Source organism: Marmota marmota, unplaced genomic scaffold, assembly GCF_001458135.2.
Source record: "Marmota marmota marmota unplaced genomic scaffold, marMar, whole genome shotgun sequence".
Taxonomy (NCBI): domain Eukaryota; kingdom Metazoa; phylum Chordata; class Mammalia; order Rodentia; family Sciuridae; genus Marmota; species Marmota marmota.
The window spans coordinates 8289048-8308969 of record NW_026000068.1 but is presented as its reverse complement, the minus strand read 5'-3'; the positions used below and the strand labels follow the sequence as shown (position 1 = coordinate 8308969).

At 51.1% G+C, this 19922-nt stretch overlaps 1 protein-coding gene across 12 annotated transcripts in view; it reads right to left on the bottom strand.

Moving 5' to 3' along the window:
- Positions 1-19922, bottom strand: part of Ankrd33b (ankyrin repeat domain 33B) — a 76153-nt gene that overhangs the window by 8718 nt on the left and 47513 nt on the right. For 2 of the 12 annotated variants that reach the window (XM_048814001.1, XM_048814002.1), the window contains exon 2: positions 7777-7917. In XM_048814001.1, the coding sequence (XP_048669958.1) occupies positions 7777-7831 (55 nt within the window). In that variant the 5' untranslated portion in view covers positions 7832-7917. Of the gene's footprint in view, positions 1-7776; positions 7918-8146; positions 8374-8766; positions 9813-16241; positions 16421-17733; positions 17864-17999; positions 18122-19922 lie in introns of those variants that run through there. The other 10 variants (XM_048813993.1, XM_048813995.1, XM_048813997.1 and 7 more) reach the window with 10 other exon arrangements.

Here is a 19922-nt window from a genome sequence, read left to right as displayed (position 1 = left end):
GAACATCCAGTGCTTTAATCAAACACTAATCTAGGTGTGGCCTGAAGGGATCTTGTAGCTTTGGCTAACACCTTCTAATCAGTTAACTTTAAGTCAAGGAGATCAACCCCAAAGAAGTGGCTGGGCCTCATCCAATCATTGACTGCCTTAAGAGCAAAGACTCATATTTCCTAGAGAAGAAAAAGTTCTTGTTGCATTCATATATGAATATGCAACAGCAAATCCCATCATTATATATAATTATAATACATCATACTACAGTGATGCAGCCACACCAATGTTTATAGCAGCTCAATTCACAATAGCTTATCTGTGAAACCAACCTAGATGAACGGATAAAGAGACTGGTATGTATACACAATGGACTATTTCTCAGCATTAAAAAAGAATAAAATTATGGCATTTGCACGTAAATGGATAGAGCTGGAGAATATCATGCTACATAAAGTAAGCCAGTCCCATAAAACCAAAGGCAGAATGTTTTCTCGGATTAGTGGGTGCTGATCCATAATGGTGGGGGTGGGGGGGCATGGGAAGAATGGAGGAACTTTGGATTGGGCAAAGAGGAGGGTGGGGGAGGGAAGGGGGCGTGGGGCAGGAAAGATGGTGGAATGAGACAGACATCATTACCCTAGATACGTGTATAATGGCACGAATGGTACAACTCTACATCGTGTACAACCTGAGAATTGAAAAGTTATGCTCCATTGTGTACAATGAATTGAAATACATTCTGCTGTCATGTATAACTAAGTAGAATAAATAAAACATAAAAAAATTATAATGCACCAACAAAAAAACATGGAATAAAAGAAAAAGTTCTGCCTCTAGACTTCAGTATTATCTCCTACCTGTGGGCCTAGTCTACAAATTTTAGACTTACCAACCCCCACAACTGCATGAGCCAATTCCTTAAAATAAATCTCTTAATTTATGCACCCTATCAGTTCTGATTGTCTAGAGAATCTTTAATGATGTATCCCCAATGTCTTCCTGAATGTCTCTCCATTCTACCCACTACCCCCCACACACATACAAACATTCCAACATTAAACTCCAAATCATCCTGGTGAACTCTGCATAAATTTCAACTTGGCAATGTAGAAATTATTACAAAGTTGCTGTTAATCTTGGTCCAAACTCAGCTCCACATACAGTTAGAAATCATTCAGGATTTCAAGTCCCATTAGTCATATCTCTACTGGCAAAGCAATGTGAAAAACTAGGGCAATTATCTAGTCTGTGAGCTCCCTGGAGACAGGCCTGGCAGAGGCAGCTTCATTTATATCCCACACAGACCCAGGTGTTGACATGCGGTGGCTGATCAATACGTGCTGAGCTGAGAGAGGCGGGGGGCGCTGACACTTCCCTGCCCTGCCAGCCCACAGTGGCCTCAGAGCCAGGCAGACCTGGCTCACCTGAGCTCACCTGCTAATGGTCTTAATTCTGTGACACATTAAAGAATAGCCATCTTACAAGAGTGGTAATTATTTGGAACCAGAAATCAGGAGAACTCATTAGTTAGAGTACAATTTATAAACTGACTAAAATGAAAAGGGGGCAGTAAAAATGTCATTGCAGAAAATAGATGACACATTAAACCTTAATTAATTGCATGTCACTTAAAAAAGGAACAAACTGCAAAATTAAAATCTTAATGAACACTGCGTGAAAGAGACATTTTTCAAATGCTAATGGAAAACGAAAGGAACAGCTGTCCAGAGCGCAGCGTCCTTCTTCCTGTTGTTCCCCACCTTTTCAAAATGCTCAGAAAATACAAACACCCCAAAGAACAAGAGCCATTGTGACTGCCATGCAGTTCTAGGATCTGAGTGGTGCTTAATTAGGGATTCACTTCCTAAGAAACCACTGCTAAGGGTGACATTGATGGCCAGGACATAGCAGGTAAATTATGAACGACAAGCACAGTTACCCTTCAGTGTCCACAGGGGATTGCTTCCAAGACCCCCATGGACACCAAATTCCAAAGATGCTCAAGTCCCTTGTAGAAAATGGCATGATCTTTGCATATAACCCATGCACTTCCATAGACACCAAACCATTTCTAGATTACTTACAAAACCTAAGGCAAGGTAAATGCCGTGTAAACAGTTGCTAGGCTGTATTGTCTAGTGACCAGTGACAAGGTAACAGGTCTGTACCGGTTCCATACAAATGCATTTTTTAGAGATATTTTATATCTGTAGTTGCCTGAATCCATGGAACAGAACCCAGGACATGGGAAGATCAACTGTACTGATGATTAACATTTTACTTGAATACCTTTAAACGGATATAGAGAACTTCCAAAATGCCACTGTGTCCATCTTCTCCCCCGACACCACCAGCATCCTTGCCTCCTACCCAACAGTATTCAAACCTGTGGACCAAGGGTAGGCTCTTGCCAATGGGTCCACTTGCCAACTTGCTGACAGCTAAGAGTTGTCTGCACAAAATCATCTTCTATTTTATTCAAAGCAACATACTCAGTTCTAGGCAATGGATCATAATGGTCTAGCCTAAGACTGCCCAACCTCAGCATTATTGGCATTTTTGGCCATGCTTGTGGTGAGGGCTGTCCTGTGCAGTGAAGGACTTCTAACAGCATCTCTGGTGACTACTCAAGAGATATCAGTAGCACTCCACCAGTTGTGACAACCAGCAATGTATCCAGCTGTTACCAAATGTCACGTGGGGGGCAATATCGTCCCTGACTCTGAACCGGTCTAACCTAATGACTGAAGTCTGCTTCCCATTTGTCCGGCTGCCTGTGTCCAAGCAACCTGGTGCTGGCCAGAGCCCTATGGGGTATTCACCTCCTGAGAACAGGGACAAGTGAATTTGCTGCTGTTGCCACTGCCTCCTACCAGAGGTCTGGTGACTGTCTTGGAATCAAGAGGTGACAAAGCAGGAAGCTAAGGGAATTGATGAATAGGAGAAGAAAATCAGGTCCATGTTGTCTTCTCTGAACCAAGACCAGCTTTGGACAGTGACCACCAACCTTAAAACTCCTAGTGAGATATGAGGAAAAGACCTGTTTTCTCGAATCCACTCTCAAGCCAGGACTTCTGCTACTGCAGTGGAAAACATCCCAAACTAGTGCCAAAGGGGAAAAAATGCATATTCCCGCCCTCTCAGTTCACTTTCCCCTGGGATTCAGCCAGGCCCCCAAGGACAGTGGGCGGTGGGTGCAGTAGTCACGTTCTTTCTTCTCCACCAGCCCCCACCCTGACGGCATCCTTCCTAGGCAGCCCAGCCCAGGCCGCCCTCCTGCCACAGGAGGTGACACACCACAAGGGTGGGCCAGACCTGCCAGCTTCCTGCTGGGCCACCTCTAGCCTGTGTCTGGGGCACCGGGTATGTAATCAGCGCAGCAAGTCAGGATTGCAGGGTCACGGGGGAGAGCCTGCCGTCCAGCCCAGTGGGACTGAGGAGCCACCTCCATGGCACGGCAGGTGGGAAAGGTGTACCCTGCCCCCATGTGGGGCCAGAATTGGAAGATAAATCCCCAGTGTCCTTGTCCCTTGGGGTATCTCCCAGATGGATTCTGCTCATCTCTCAGAGGGTCCAGCAGGACTGAGTCCCAGTCACCCACCAGCAACCTGCTCAGGAGCCCGAAGTCACCGCATTAGCATTGTCTCTTCCTAACTCACTCCCCCAACCGGCACCCTTCCAGGCTGCTTCCCCAAAGCAATCTTTGAAAAAATCTCCTTGTCCCCAAGTCCTGGTCTCAGGGTTTGATTTGGGGGTGGAGGGGTGTGGTATGAATTTCCTGAGTTAATTTTTCTCTAATAACGTGAAACAACTCCAGTGTGGCAAATTCTCAGTTCACAAAAAATTCCCATTTTCCTCATAAACAGAAAGCAACGTCTTAGTATAAGTCCCTGGTTTACCAGAAGTCTAGTCAGGGCTTGCCGGAGATGAGCAGGACCGTGGAGCAAGAACACGGTGTCTTTTCTGGCTCTTCGTCTTCCTTTTAATCTGTGTGCTCCCTGGAATCGTGCAAGATGCAGGCCTTTGATTTTTCCTCCTCCCGAGGCAGCAGCCTTGCTTTACGCCACACTTCAGTACAAACAGGAGCTCTCGAAAGCAACCTGGAACTGGCAATCTCCATAAAAAAATCCTGTCCTCCATGCGGCTTCTCAGAGCCACTGATTTAAATAGACTTGTCACTCTGGGACATTAATATTCCACTGAATCAACAAGGTTCTGCTGCCTCCCTTGGGATTGTCATCAGCACAGACAACAGTATTAGGAAGCCAAACCCAAAGACCCACTGAATCAGGTTTCCAGAATCCAGTTATATTTTTTATTTAAATTAGAATTTCTGATACTTCTAACATTCTTTTGTTCTACTGCACATGCAGACCCAAACTGATCTGTACCTGTACGTTACAGATAGTGAGAAAATCTAAACAGTTGAGGGTTTCATGCAATTTGATCATTCATCACATATAAGCTGAAATGTTTGCTATTGAAAATAAACTGCAACTCAGAAACTAAGGTGCAGAAAAACATTCAGGAAACAAAGATCACCTCCTCTGAAGAACTTAAAAAGGCATGTTTTTATATGTAGTAATAGTTGCGCACTTTACTTTTCAAATTATCACAGGATGACTATTTTGCAGTTAACTCCTGGGTAACCTTCCTAAGCTATACATAGACTCACTCCATGTTGAAGGGTCTGTCGATCTAAAAGAAATGCTCAGGCTGTTGGGAACTTCCAATGCTTTAAGTTCTCCTGATATGGATATGTTTAAATGGAAATAAGAGACATAAAAATAGTTGAGAATTGTAATCTAACTTAGTAGTGACAATAGCAAATGACCACTCCCAGCTAAAGCCTAAGGGGGCAGCTTGAATGCTCCCTGGAAAAGGTCTCATCTTTATTTTAGACAATGTGGAACCAGCTGGGAGGGAGAAACATATCTAAGAAGGAAAAGATCTTCTCTTTTTTCATCTTTTCTCACTTATTAGTTATATCAGTAGTTGCCGTTCCCGCCCCCCACCCCCCGGCCTCCGCAGAGGATGTTTGGCAGTGCCTGGGACATTTCTGGCTGTCATGACTGGGGATACTTCAGCCATCTAGAGGGTAGAGGCCAGGGACATCACTGAACAACCTACAGTTGTCGGAACCTCCCCCCACCCCCCACCACATGAACTTATCTGGCCCCAAATCTCAAGATCATGCCAAGGTTAAGAAACCCCTGAGTTACATGCTTACTACCCTAGTAAGTTGAGGATCTCATCACAGGATATTTTTCAAAGAGAAAAATATGCCTTGTTCTTTTATTCACTTAATGAATAACATAAACTCCCTAATAACAGTAACAACACAATCCTAAGTGACATGCCCTGATGGCAGGCATCTAGGGTGGCCCTGGCAAGAGAGAGCTCCCTCCCTCAGCGCCATCACGGCTTCCATCCCAGAGAAGAGGAAACCGCGGTCCAGAAAGGCAAGTGACTGCCGCAGGTATGGAGCTGGGTCGAAGCCTGCGCCCTGGCTTTCTGGGTCACTTACCCCCCCCTCCCTGCTCTGTAGCAGCACAGTGCAGAGGGAAGCCCGAGGCATGGACAGGCAGGGCCTGTGCCCACAAGGGCTCCAGACTTCACTGGGGGAGAACTCCCAGGGGGGACAGGGAAGAGTGTCTACAGACCCGATGTCTAATCTGTAACCACAACTGGGGGGTACAGGTGACCTTAACACCCAGCCCATCGCCCCCAGCTCCATCTCCCCAAGAGATATGGAGGGCATTTCTGAGATGCTATAAATACTGCAGCAAATGCCAGAAACTTCTAAGAGACCCAAAGAAGACGAAATGACAATGATAGTGAGACTGAGCCCCTCATGTTTTCCAGGGTGATTAGAAGGCAATTGACCCCCCACCAAAAGGAAAAAAAAAAGTTGGTAATTCAAATTAACTTGTTGGGAAAAATGCATTTGATGTGACTGACACACTGTCAGTTGAAAAAGTAAATTACTAAAAATCTGCACTCAATTAAAACTCAATCCAAAAGTAATAAAAGCAGATGAAGCTTCTGCCACTCCTAAGAGCATCCCACAATCACCATTTAACTAGGAGGGACCACTTCTCACTGACACAGGACAGGCAGGGCCTAAACTCTGCTGAAACCTAACTCTTGCTTTTCAAAACTAAAACTGCCACTGAATCAAAACCACAACCAATGGGATTAATTATGATCCTTTTATATTTCTAAGTAGATTTGCAATCTTCAAAACCTCTATCCTTGTTCTTTGAGTTTATTTGTCCTATAGCATCCTGTAAGACTCGGAGTTTAAAGCAGGAGGAAAAAAATTAAAAGTTGTAAATCCCCAAATCCCAGATGGATGGAAGAAAAACAGGCTCAGGTGGGGGTGCACCACACAATGCCGAGTCATAAACAATACATGAAGACAAACTGTCACAGGCCAGAGGCAACCAGGAACACATGACAACTAGACGGGGAGCCAGCTGGGGTCCTGGGACAGAGAAGGAGCATTAACGGAGGAGACGGGATCTGGAAGACTCTGATGGCATTCCCAGGAGAACCACCATCTGAATGTTGGCCCCCCCAGACTTCATAGGTGTGGCACTCCATACCCAAGGGGATGGTATGAAGAGGTGGGGGTTTTAGGAGGTGCTTGGTCACAGGATGGGCCTCAGGAATGGGATTGGTGCCCTCATGCAAGAGGCCAGAGGGTGCCCCCAGCCCTTGCAACAGGGGAGGACATGACAAGAGGGAACAGGCCCCCACCGGACATCAGTCTGCTGGTACCTTGATCTTGGCTTCCCTGCCTCTGAACTGTGAGCAATAAACATATTGTTTATAAATCATCCCGTCTGGTATTTTGCTATAGCAGCAAGAATGGACTAAGAGAGGGAAAATGTCAGCTCTTCAGGAACTCGTAGCACTAAGCAGAATTGGCTGACCCCCGTGCCACAGCCAAAAATAAAGATAAATTAAGGCAGCAAAATGAATACGAGCAACAGCTATTGGATACTGAGTGCATTACATGTACTTAGACACATCTTCTACCTTAATTCTCCAAATAACCCGGTGAGGTGGCACTAAAGACTATCCCTGACCCCAGTTTCACGTCAGGAAAAGAATTAAGAGGTTCATCAGAAGGAATTTAGTTTAGTAGCTCATTAAAACTGCATAGCCCTTGAGAGTTTATAAAGTGAACTATTTCGTCCTCAGGGAGGAGGGACAGAAAGAGGTCATTACCCCCATTTTGCAGATGGGGACCCGGTGAGTGTCTTCTCCAGGCTGACAAGGACCTAAGGGACAAAGGGGGCTGCCCTGTTGATCCCAAGCTGAAGCCTGGAACTTTCCACTGACTCTGGAAACTGCCACACAACACATCATCCTGCAGCTCAACTGCCAGCGAGCAGGAGGCAGCCTGGTCCGGACCACCCCCTTCTGTACCCACTCCAACAGCATCGGACCACCCCCTCCTGTGCCCACTCCAACAGCTGTGGGCCCACCCAGGGCCAAGACCAGAATGCACATTTCTGAAGAGCAGATGTGCACAGGGTTGGGAGCAGATGTGTGGGTGGGAGGAAGCCAAGGGCAAAGCACTGACCTGCCAGCGGCTGGCTGTGACCCTCTCCGCAACCCTGAAGGCAACTGTCACCACCTCAACAAGGAACCCATTCTTTGTGGCATCTGCCAGGCTGTTTCCATGGGGATGATCCGTCTCTTCCGGGGACGTTCTTTACAGGAGTCAGTTATTTCCAGGGCCCACAGGTGAGAGGGACAAGAGGCACGTACCTGCGAGCATCAGGGCTCTGACGCACTCCGTCCGGCCCTGCATAGCTGCTTTCATCAGGGCGGTGAAGCCAAACACGTTCCTCCTTTCAAGGTCAAGACCAGGGAAATAGTTCAACAGGTAGTTGGTGATGGTGGCGTGCCCTGAAAGAGAACGGTGCACGTGTGGGTCTCACGAGGCCTCCAGAGGGACCGGGGTGTGTCGGGGCGTGGCGCAGGAGGAAGCCAGGCCCCGGGCAGCTTCCTGCTCTGCACGTTTTCCTCTCTGATCCCCAGGCAATCCTTCTGGAGCCCAGGAAGCAGGAGGAGGCAGGGGCCCCTGTCCTGGCCACATGGATGTCTCAGGTTCACTCAGGGCCCTTCAGCCACCCACCTGAGTGGTGCAGGGTCCCACCGTGCGGCAGAGGAGGCTGGGCAGGGACAGCAGTGTCATCACAGGCGGGCGCTGGCAGCTCCCAGCTGGAGCCGCTGGGGCAGACAGAAGCTAAGCTAGGAATGAGCCTCCGAAGCATTTCCAAGTGCTCTGGTGCTTCAGGGAGGAAAAGCTCATCATCGTAGCAAAGAGATAACACCAGCTCACGCTCACACCTCTGCTGCCACTCAGAAGACAGTGTCTGTCCCTCCCTCCCTCCCTCCCCACCCCCACTCACACATGATCACAAGGAGGCTGCCTCAGCCACAACCCTGAGCAGCTGAGAAGCTTCAGGAAACTCACTGGGGAGTATAGATTTCTCCCCTTTCTCATCTTGCTCCTCCAAAAACGGATCCAATTTTCTGCTTATTGCCAGAGATACTCTCAAAAAGCCCAAGGTGCTCTCAGTCGGGGTGAATAAGGAGACCATTGTGCAAAAGGCAATAGTTCAAGCATCCAACCCTGGAAACCCTGTCTCAAGTAGAGCTAGGGTCTGCCACCCAAGCCCAAGGCTAGCCCACCCCCTCAGTCTTTCGGTGCTGGACTCCCCCGACCACACACACACCCGACCACAGACACACCTCGATTCCCTACAGCATCCTGGGTTGGATCACTCTGGGGTGCAGCTGTCCTGGGCACTGAAGGACAGCTAGCAGCACCTGGTCTCGACCCACGAAGTGCCAGCAGCAACGAACCCCCAACTCCTGCCCCACCTGTGGCAACAAAATATGGGCCCAGACACTGCCACCTGTCCCCTGGTAGGGTGGGAACGGGAGGGGGTAAATCACCTGCGTTGAGAACTACTGACCTAGAGGACCCTTCCGCACTGTCCCAGGACCAACCACACCAAGTGGGAAACAGGTCCTCTCCCAGCGCCTTTGTCCCTGGCCCTGGCTAGCCACCCCGCTCAGCTGCCTGCCCCCATCCTGGCCCCTGCAGGTGATGGTGAGCATTCCCTTGGGGATGTGAGCAGTCTGCACAAGTCCCTTTTGCAGAGCCCCGGGGAGGTGCTGGGTGTGCAGCCACATCCGTCCTTACATACCAACAGCCTCCCAGGTCACTCCAACGCTGTTAGGCCCAGCTCCACGTCAGGGCCACAAGCTTGGACGTCATGGACACTTCCCTGCACTCCTCTGGTTAACTCAGCATCTCCCCCACCCCAAGGAAGCCCCCAAGCCTTAGAGGAGCCAGGACCCCCAGGGTTAGACTCTCCAATTTCAGGACAGAGGCCTCCAATGGGTGGCACTGTGTGTGTGGGAGAGGAGGTGAGGCCATCATTCTCCTGAGGTGGGACAGAAATGAGACTCTGCCTGCAGACTGAGAGGGCTGAGTGACTGGAGGCTGCCAGCTGCCCCGAGAACCCTGCCTCCCTGCCGAGGCCCAGGCCTCCCCCAGGGCCCGGTGCCAGATTCAGCATCACGAGAACAGAATACCAGAACCTGTGGATGCACTCAGTGGCTCCTGTCTTCCCCATGACAGCCACCCTGTCAACCACGGCACCCGGGCTGGAGCCCAGAGCCTCCCTCTGTGGACACAGACACACATCAAAAATGGAACATCTGAGGCTCCTGGACACGATGACCACATGCGCTGTGGGATGTCAGATGGGAACCGGGGACAGGAAAATCTGGGGAAATCCAAATAAAGAGGGGACTTTTAATAATAACAACACATGGCCACAGGCTCAGTCCTCGGTCAACAGCGTTACACTATCGCAGATCTGAGCAACAGAGGAAACTGGGATTCACAGGAATTCTTTGTACAATTTGCAGTTTTTCTCTAAGTCTAAAGTGTTCTAAAATCTAAAATCTGTTTTTAAAAAGAAGAGAATGAGCTCAGGGCCATTCCAAAAGAATGCAAGGCAGGGACAAGGATTCCCAGCCACTGCCTGGTGAGGATCCTATCCATCCTGTTCGCCAGCGCTACCCTGTGGCCAGAGGTCACCAGGATGCTGGGGTAGGTGCACACAGGAGGCAGAGGATGGTGGCCAGACCCGGAGGGCAGGAGGCGGGAGACAAGTAGTTGATTCAGCGTGCTTCTAACCAAGTGAGTGGACAGGCCACAGCGCAAGAGCAGGAGGAAAACCACAGCCAACTCCGGCTCCACCCCGGCCCCAGGCTCTGGGTCCATGTAGCAATGGCGTCTCCACCCACAGCACGTCTGAGGTGGTAGAAGTCCCTGGTACCCGAGCCTGAGGGGCCGCTTGGCCTGGCCCACTCCTGTGCTTCCTGGTTGACTACCCACCAAGCATGTGGGAAATTTTGAACTTTTTACAGTCTAAAGCCACCTGCCTCATGGCAAGCTCCTCTCCTAGGAGATGACTCACCTCCTACTTCAGAGGGAACAGAAACCACAGAAGGGAACCCCTCAGCTTTCCCCCATCATCCCACAAACTGCCCCACGTCACCAGCAGTCTCCTAGTGAACACCCAGGGGAGTGTGACAAATATTCATCAAGTGAAAAAGACGGGAAGGTTCCTTCTTCTCCCCTCGCATGCAGAAGCTCATTTATTAAAAGGTTTCTGATTATCAAGACAACACAACTAATCACTGATTCATTCAACGATTCCTGAGGCCGGTTAGGGGGTAAGGATCGTGCCGTCACTAAGAACATAGTAACAAATGAAACGGGGACTCCTTGATTCCAGGAAAGCAAACAGAAAATAAAAAGACTAGAGAATTTAGGTTGCCTAAAAACCTGACTGCTGTCACTCCAGGTGCTCAAAATGTAGTTCCCCCAACGAGGCCAGTAGAGGGAACTGTCGGCTTTGGAAATACAGCATCCCACCGGCCAGAAGGAGAGCAGGACTCTCCCAGGAATTCTTCCCCAGAGCAGGGCGGGAGCAGATGGGGGAGCAGAGCTGGCTGCCTGCAGGACAGGCCGGAGACTGATGGAGGGTGGGGCTGGGCTGCCCAGCTCCCTCCTGCCTGCCCAGCTCACAGAGGGGCGGTACTCTGCTCCCAAGGAAGGACCTCACAGGAATACAGAGGCCCACAGGAAAATGCTGGGCAGGGGCAGGAAACTCGGGATTTGCCAAGCCCTTTAGGAAGCAATTCAGAACAATCTCTGTGCATTTCTTCTCTCCCTCTGTGCTTGCTTCTGGCCTGGGAGGCTGGCCTCCTCCTGCACCTGCTGGGGTTGCTACCCCTGAAGTTTCAGACTGGCTCATCAGGAGACAGGCCTGGTCTCCCTGGCCCAGCCCCAGCTTGGAGTGGTCGCCTTCTCGGCCTGGGCCACCCTCACAGGGTCTGTCTCAACCCTGCCCTGCCACCTGGAGTGAGTTCCTTCATCAGTGCCTCTAGGCTGCTTGCCACTCACTCCGCTTCCTGCCACCTGGGCTGACACCGCAGACAGTCATGCCTGCTCACAGAACCCCAGTGCAGCCTTGATCACATGGTTCATTCAAGACCTGCCCACCCAGTAGCTGTGGGGCACGTAAGTGAGCCTCGGTTCCTCCATTCCACACAGTATCTTCTTTTAAAACAAATACTTATTCAGCAAGTCCTTCAAGAAGAAGGGCTGTGAGGAGAGCCAGGTCCAATAAGCAAAAGCAACATGCTCCCTCCTCCTTGCCACACTTGGGTCTCAGTGGAAAGTACAGGGAGCACAGGTCACCCTCAGGAGGGTGGCTGTGAGGACCAGGAGGACACAGAAGGAGCTCCTAGCCAGACCAAGGGCAGAGGATTACAATCAGAAGCTTATCCTGGTTGTGCAAGTTACAAGTGTGTGTACACGTGTGTGAGGTCTGACTGCAGCTGGCTGCACCGTGGCTCCTGAGGACCCAAGTGCTGACTTGGAACAGAGAGTCAGGACGGGGAGAGGGGCTCTCTCTTCCACTCCCTCTTTCTCTCATATTAATTCTGCTGTGATTTTTCTTTAGTTGTCAGCACCTATTGCTACAACTTTTGGAATCATCAAGCGGATGATTATAGAATGGTATTGGAGTAGACCACCTCCTGGTTGGAGCAGAAGAGCCCCCCTTGGTAAAAGTGGAAACTGTGAGCAGCTCCTCATTCCCTTCCTGGCTTTCACATTAACATCATAGTCTCTGTGTTCCTCTACGGATACCTCACTTGGAGTAGTGGAGACAGGCCACCTTGGGGAAGCAGAAGGGATTATTACACCTATCTAAGTAAATCAGGGCAAAAGTCTGGCAGAGCCCTGCAGAAGAGAAGCAGAGGTTGGGAAGAGGTGGTCCTCATGGATGCCCTGAGACCCACCCTCACACTCTTCAACACCCTGGACATGTGAGGCCAAGATGGGCCCTGTGCCTGGGGGGTCAGCCTTCTCCAGAGGTAACCCCAGGCAGAGGGTGGGCTGCCCCCTGCTCCCATGGCAGCCCCACCACACTTGGCTGAGAAGAAATCTGTAGTGCAGGTGTTAGGTAGTAGTGAGCAATGAGCAGGAATGCGTGGCTAGGTCACAGGTGTTCTTGGAATTACTTTAGTGTCTTCTTTAAACCACTTGCAAAATGGAAAAGAAAGCAAAGGGCGGCAGTTAATTTGTATAAAATAAACCAAAGCAAAGGAACAAATGGAAAGCACGTCAAAAGATAAGGATTAATGGGTTTATCTCTTGACAGGGTCCGCTGAGGTTGATGTGAAGCTAGGAATTACGGCTGTAAGTGTCTCCATCTGTCTGGGAAGGAAGATTCCTTTAGTAGTGCAGGTGCACTAAGGTAACTCCTGGCCAGCTGCTGACCCCAGTGCCCACATTAACATGGGGTTGACTTGTAGCTGAAGTCCTGCTAAATAGGACGTCCACCATGACGGTTCCAGAGAGAACCCACTAAGGTCAAAACTCCACCTCCCGACGTGAAGGAGTTGAACACCTGATTGGCAAAGAGTACAGAGGTGGTCCCCAGCTCTCCTGGTCAACATCAAACAGTAATAAATTGGGGACAGCGTCGTCTCCTTTGCTGTTCTCTGCTCAGAGACGAGTCTCGCTTTGCTTTTACTTTGCTTTCATCTCACTTTCTCTTTACTATCACTTAAAATAATAAAGTTCTCTTGCTTGGCTTTTGGTGTCTGGCTTTAAATTTTCTTTCATCGGAACACAGGAACAAAGGTTTGGAGTTTCACCTCCCTCCCTGACACAGGGATGTCTGCAGGGTGGGAGCAGGACCCACCCTGTTGAGTGCTTCCTGCCATAGCCCAGGTCCTGGTCCTGGGCTGAGCCACTGCAGCCCTTCCTTCCCTAGGACACAGGCCTCCTGGGACTCAAGTCAGGGCTGGGCAAGGGCAGCCCAATGCAAGAGAAGGAAAATCTCCTGGTCAGTGTGAGGACAGTGACGTTCAGAACCAAGTGGGGCAGCCACAGGATCGGGACAAGGTGCAAGGCAGATTCAGGGCAGGAAGGAAGAGGAGCAGGGGCCCTGTGAGCCAGGGCCTGTCCAGCACAGAGCTCACAGCCCATGAAGCTGGCCTTGTTCCTGGAACCAAAAAGGGCAGATCCCCTTCAGGGTGTCGAGTTGAAGGGGCTCAACACTGAAGTAATCTCACCTCCTATCAAAGTTCATCAACAAAGGGACATGAAGGGAAGGAAGTGGGGATGAGAATAGGAAAGACGGTGGAATAAATCAGACATAACTCTCCTATGTTCATATATGAATATACGATCAGTGTAACTCCACGTCATGTATAACCACAGGACAGGATCCTCATTAGAACAAGTTCTACTCCACCTGGCAAAATACACTCTCCTGTCGTGTCTACTTAAAAATAATAACAACAAAAAATTTCAGCAGCAAAACTATAAAGGATGTTTGCAGGGCAATGGGGGGAGTTTGACTATCAGTCTAAGATATAATAAATAATTTCACTGAATCAATGTGGAATTTGTTGGATGTGGCAGGGATGCGTTTTGCATGCTGTTGAGGAGATCCTGCTGGAGTAGGTCAGGGTGGGTGTCTGCCACTAACTCTAATGGGTCAGCAGAGAAAGCAGCAAATTGGCACAGTTGCTGGCCACTGTGGAATCTTATGGGCAGATTCTCTTACTTTTCATTCAACTGTTCTCAATTTCTCAGACCAAAGTTTTGGGCCACACGTGGTGGCACACACCTACAATCCTAGCAGCTCAGGAGAGGCTGAGGCAGGAGGATCTCAAGTTCGAAGCCAGCCTCAGCAATTTAGCAAGGCCCTAAGCAACTTAGTGAGACCTTGTCTCAAAGGAAGAAGAACAGAAAGGGCTGGGATGTGGCTCAGTGGCTCAGCACCCTGGGTTCACCCCTGGTACCAACAGGCAAACAGATACAAATGGGGGAACTACTTGCCAACTTGAGCTTTCTAAAGAAAGCACTGGGAAATGGCCACCAAACCAGGTAGTGGGGGACCTGAGGGGTTTCCCTGGACCCTGGAGTGAAAGGATGGAGACAGAATGGTGAGAGAAAACTGGAGCTGGACAGGTGACCTCATCTCCAGGTCCATGGACACCCAAGGGGGGCACAAACAAAACAAGGCAGATTCGGAGCCAGAGATGGGGGCGGGGGAGTTTCCTAAAGGAAAAGCACTGAGTTTAACTCAAACACAAAAAGGACTGAGGCGCACACAGTGGGGGTTTTGGATTCCTCTCCCAGTGTCAAGGGTGGGGTGGGAGCTCCTCCAGGTATGGCACCATTTTACCTTTTTCACTGCTGGGACTGAAAGATCTCACCAGAACAATGTGGAGAAGGAAAGTTTAATTGAAGGCTCAGTTTCAGGGGTGTTAGTCCATAGAAGGCCAGCTCCATTGCTCAGGGCTCAGGGCTCAGCAGGGCATCATGGTGGGAGAGGATGGCAGAGGGAAGCTCACATGGTGATCAGGAGGCAGAGAGACCACTGGCCAGATACCCCCAAGCCACGCCTCAGGCCCACCTCCTCCGGCCACGCCCACCTCCTCCGGCCACGCCCACCACTTCGGCTGTCACTCAGTTAATTCCATCAGGGGATTCGTCACGGGCTGGTTACGGTTCTCACGACCCAGTCATTTCACCTCTGAACCTTCTTGCACTGTCTCACACGTGAGCTTTGGGGGGACCCCCACACCCAAACCATAACAGAGACGCAGAGAGCAGGCTGGGCTCCACCTCTTCCTCTGTGAGACCAAAGGAAATGAAGGAAATGAGGAAGGAAGGGAGGAAGGGAGGGGTGCGCTATTTTTCTAGATAAATTGTTACTTACATGTGAATACAAAATAAAAAAAGTCTTAAACAGCCCCAGTGAACACTCCCGCAAATTAATCAGAAAAGGAGCCTCCTTCCCTCCCTCCCGTTCTCACACTGCTCAGGATCCTACCCCCGCCCTCAGGGTCCCCCATCCCAGTAAACCAGCTTTTGCCAGGAGGGACAGCGAGGACAGTGCTGTCCTCTCCACCGCCAGCCAGGCCGGCTCACTCGATGTTTCACAGCATTTCAAAGGCCCCATGGCCAGAACGAAGCCTGTATGTCTCCCACTCCCTGTTCTCTGTCCCCTCTGCAGCCAGCGCTGACCCTGTGCAGATGCCTGACCACAACGCCCGCCACTCACCCTTCTCCACTGCCCACCTCACATCCTCTGACCACAGTGCTCCAGCCACACGCTCTGGAACCTCCTGGGGCCCCATCACCACACATTAGGCCCCATGCCACTGGAATACATCCCCTTGCACCAGACCCTGGGTGATCAGGCCCCTGCCTTCTTCAAGGGCCTCTCGTCTCTCCCAGGTAACTTCATCCTACCACCAACCACCTGCTCTGTCCCTCAGACCAGCCATTCCTGAGATTCTCTCAGCTCCAGCTCAGCCCCAGGGCTTTGCAATCCATTGTAACAAAGGACCTGCCTCTGACTTCTAGAACACTGGACTCGAGCCACCTCTTCAGCAATCCCTGCCCTGAACATCCAGGCCAGATGGAGTGATCTTATTCCATGACACCCAGGGCACCCCTTCATCAGAGCCCCAACAGACAGCGCTGGGTTCCACGTCTATTTCTGTCCCGTGAGCTAGAAAATGACTTAAGGACAAAGCCTCCCCGTGCTGTGAGTCCTGGTCCCTGACACGGTGCCTGGCCCTCCAGAGGTTCCCGTCACCAAGCACCTCACCATGGCCTTTCACATGCTGCTCTCAAAGTTGTGACCTCGGCTTCTAGTGCCTGGAGTCCTCAATGGAGACCACACTTAGGGAAACAGGTGTTAGCACAAACCCCGGTCCTTTCTGAGTTTCGGGAGCCCTCTGCCCTGTGTCCTGACGGACAAGAGGGGTGCACAGACCACCTCCCACTCTGCGGAATGAAACAATCGTATACTGAGTTTCCAGTTTTCCTAGGGACCCCAATCAGATCCACCCAGGCAAGCACTGACACAGAAGCCAAGGCAGCAAGAAGGGACAGGAGGTCTGTCTTTGGGGACAACAGCAGACACTTCCTTACCAAGGTCAAGGGACAGTGTGGTTTGGAGCATTTCCTCCGGCTTCTTGGCCCTGGGCCCTGTTTGTGAACTACCTCAAGTTCCTTAATACACAAACCCTTCTCTTTCTGGTTCAGTCTGAGGCAGCTGCATTACCTGCATTTGAGGTCTTGACTGATGAGGCAGATACACAGTTGTCCCTCCTCGGGGACTTCGAGGCCTACATGCCTTATAGAAACGGCATAGAATTTGCATATAACTTATACATCTGCCTGCACACTTTAAATCTCTAGATTACTGATAACACCTACTTCAACATAAATACTACATTAAAATCATTGTTACACTGAATTGTTTAGGGAATAATAACACGAATAAAATCTGAATGTGTTCAGTACAAACTTTGTAAAATATTTTCTACCCATGATTGATGTGGAGCCTGAGGGTACAAAGGTCTGATTATTCGTTGGAAGCCAATTTCTTTGAAAAGATGAGTTACAGACTTGGTCAAGACCTCAGTTAAGACTGAAGTGTTACCATGAGGGGAAAATGCAGGTTTCACATTGACCTCAAAAAGTGTCTGAACACAATCGAAGGAGGAGGCCAGGATGCACGTGGCCATGGTAATGTAAGTGCTGGCTTCTTGAGATGACAGTGAACAGGCCTGAGGACCTGTACCAACCCACACTTTCAGGGCCATCTCGCTAATTCAGCCTCACCTTGGTATGCTAATAGTCTAACAGCCCTCAGAAAGCAATTCCTGGTGTTCCTTTAAATCTGTAGGTAAAGTGCAAGGTCACTTCCAAGTGGATCTACTTTCATGTTTAGCTGCCACTAAAACATGGTGGAGTCTCTTCCTGTCTCTTCCTCTAGTGGGTTCACAGCACCAGCCATGACTTCTCGGGGAGCTGACGGGCTGTGACGTTCTGGGTGAGGGGGCGGGGAGATTGGGTCTCTGGTGCAACTGCATATCCAAAGGAGCCAGCTACATCGGGAACTGGCCTGCCCCACGCTGCATTCCCCAGGAGTGGGTCACCTCCTCATGGTCCCCAACGCACAGAGAGGAGGGGCCCGCACACCCGTCAGCCCCCTCCTTGCACCTGTGAGCACAGATCGGTTTGCATCCTTCCGACACGAAGGCCACGCTGCCAGAGCAGAGCCCCAGGAGGAAGGCCAGGCCAGCTCTTACCTGCCTGCGCAGCTGTGATTAGGGCCGTGTTCCCCTCGTTGTCCTGCCAGTTGACGTCAACGTGGGGGCACTCGGCTAAGGCCACCACAGTGTCCACAAAGCCATGGTAGCAGGCGACAATAAGGCCGGTCTAGAAACGAAGAGGGGAAGCGGGTCAGAGGGGCAAAGCCTCAGCGTCCTCAACCCACCACTGACCTCCAGGCGCTGGGTAAGTGCAACAAGGACCCCCAGTCCCCAGCTCTCAGTGACACTGTGGAGCAAATCACCTGCTGGTTCATGCTCAAGGTCTTCTGATCAGATGGGAGGGAGGCATGGCGTGTGGAGAGATCAGGGAAGACTCGGCTCCACCTCAGGCCTCGGAGACGGGTAAGCGCTCGGGTGATTTAGACTGTAATACGGGGCAGGTAGGATGTGAGGACAGGGCAGGATGTGGGGCGGGGAGACTGGGGAGAAGGGGCTGTTGGACCCAGGACATGAAGGAGCCGAGGGAATGAGCCTGGGGGACGAAGAGGGGAAACAGCCCCAGAGAGGAAACACAGAGCATCCTCAGGACCGCGCCTTCCCTGGGAGGAGTCCACAGCCAGCAGGATGGAGCAGGGTGCCGGGGGAGGAGCCCCTCAGAGCCGAGGGGAGTGGGCTGTCCACTTTGCTTCAGGTCTGGCTGCGGGGCCAGAAGCAGGCTCCAGGAGACCAGGAAGGTGGCAGTGGCCATCACCCAGCAGAGGGGCAGAGGAGAGAGACGTTTGGATTCCAGACACCTTGTGAAGTTTTTCTATTAGAGTGAACATGGTTTGTGAAAGGAAGAGAAGAGCCCACGAGGACCCCAAAGTTCAGGTAAGCAACTGGGCGGATGCGGCTGCCATCAAATGAGATGGAGGAGATACTCGGAGCAGGTGCTGGGAAAGATGGCCTCGTTGACAGCCAGGAGGAGACCTGGGGAGAGGTGGACACTGTGCGGCTCTGGAGAAAAGGTCCAAACAGGATAGAGAAGCAAGCTGAAAGTTGATTCTGGAGAGCTGGTAACTAAATATCTGCCAAACCATTAGGCATATTAAATATTAATATCTGAGACCATCAACAGAGTCATGGCCGACGTGCACACCATCAGCAACTTTATGGTAGAGGTGGCCTGATTTTCCCAGTGTCCTCTGTTCCTAGAAGGGTGATAGCATTTGAGCTCCTCTAGGACCTCTGCTGAACAGGTGGACAGCAAGGTCCACCCCAACAGCCTGAGACCACTGGTCTCCAGAAAGACAAGGAAACATAACCCCACAGCAGGTTGGTGAGTGAGGAGGAGAGCAGACGACAGGCTGCCATCGGGCATGGGTGATGGGACAGTGGACGACAGGCCCATCATCGTGCATGGGTGAAAGGACAGCTTATGACAGTCCCACCACCGTGCATGGGGACAGCAGACAACAGGCCTGCCATCGTGCATGGGTGAGGGGAGTATATGTCAAGTTCACCATTGTGCACGGGTGAGGGGACAGAATATTACAGGCCCACCATTGTGCATGGGGACAGCAGACGACAGGCCCGCCATCGTGCACTGGTGAGGGGACAGTGTATGACAGGCCCGCCATCATGCATGGGTGAGGGGATAGCGTATGATAGTCCCACCATCGTGCATGGGGACAGCAGACGACAGGCCTGCCATCGTGCATGGGTGAGGGGACAACTTATGACAGGCCCACCATCGTGCATGGGTGAGGGGACAGCAGACAACAGGCCTGCCATTATGCATGGGTGAGGGGAGAGTGTATGTCAAGTTCACCATTGTGCACGGGTGAGGGGACAGTATATTACAGGCCCACCATTGTGCATGGGGACAGCAGACGACAGGCCCGCCATCATGCACTGGTGAGGGGACAGTGTATGACAGGCCCGCCATCATGCATGGGTGAGGGGACAGCAGACGACAGGCCTGCCATCATGCATGGGTGAGGGGACAGTGGACAACACGCCCACCGTCATGCACTGGTGAGGGGATAGCGTATGACAGGTCCGCCATTGTGCACGTCTCCAGCAGCAACAGCAATGAGACCACCGGGAAGCCCCCGCCGGCTGCCAGGCACAGCATCCCACCTGCACGTCTTACACAGCGACCGTGAGAAGAGACCTGTCACCTGGTTCACAGGATGGCCTCTACAGCCTGCAGCCACTGAACTTGCCTGGGTCCCTTGGCGAGG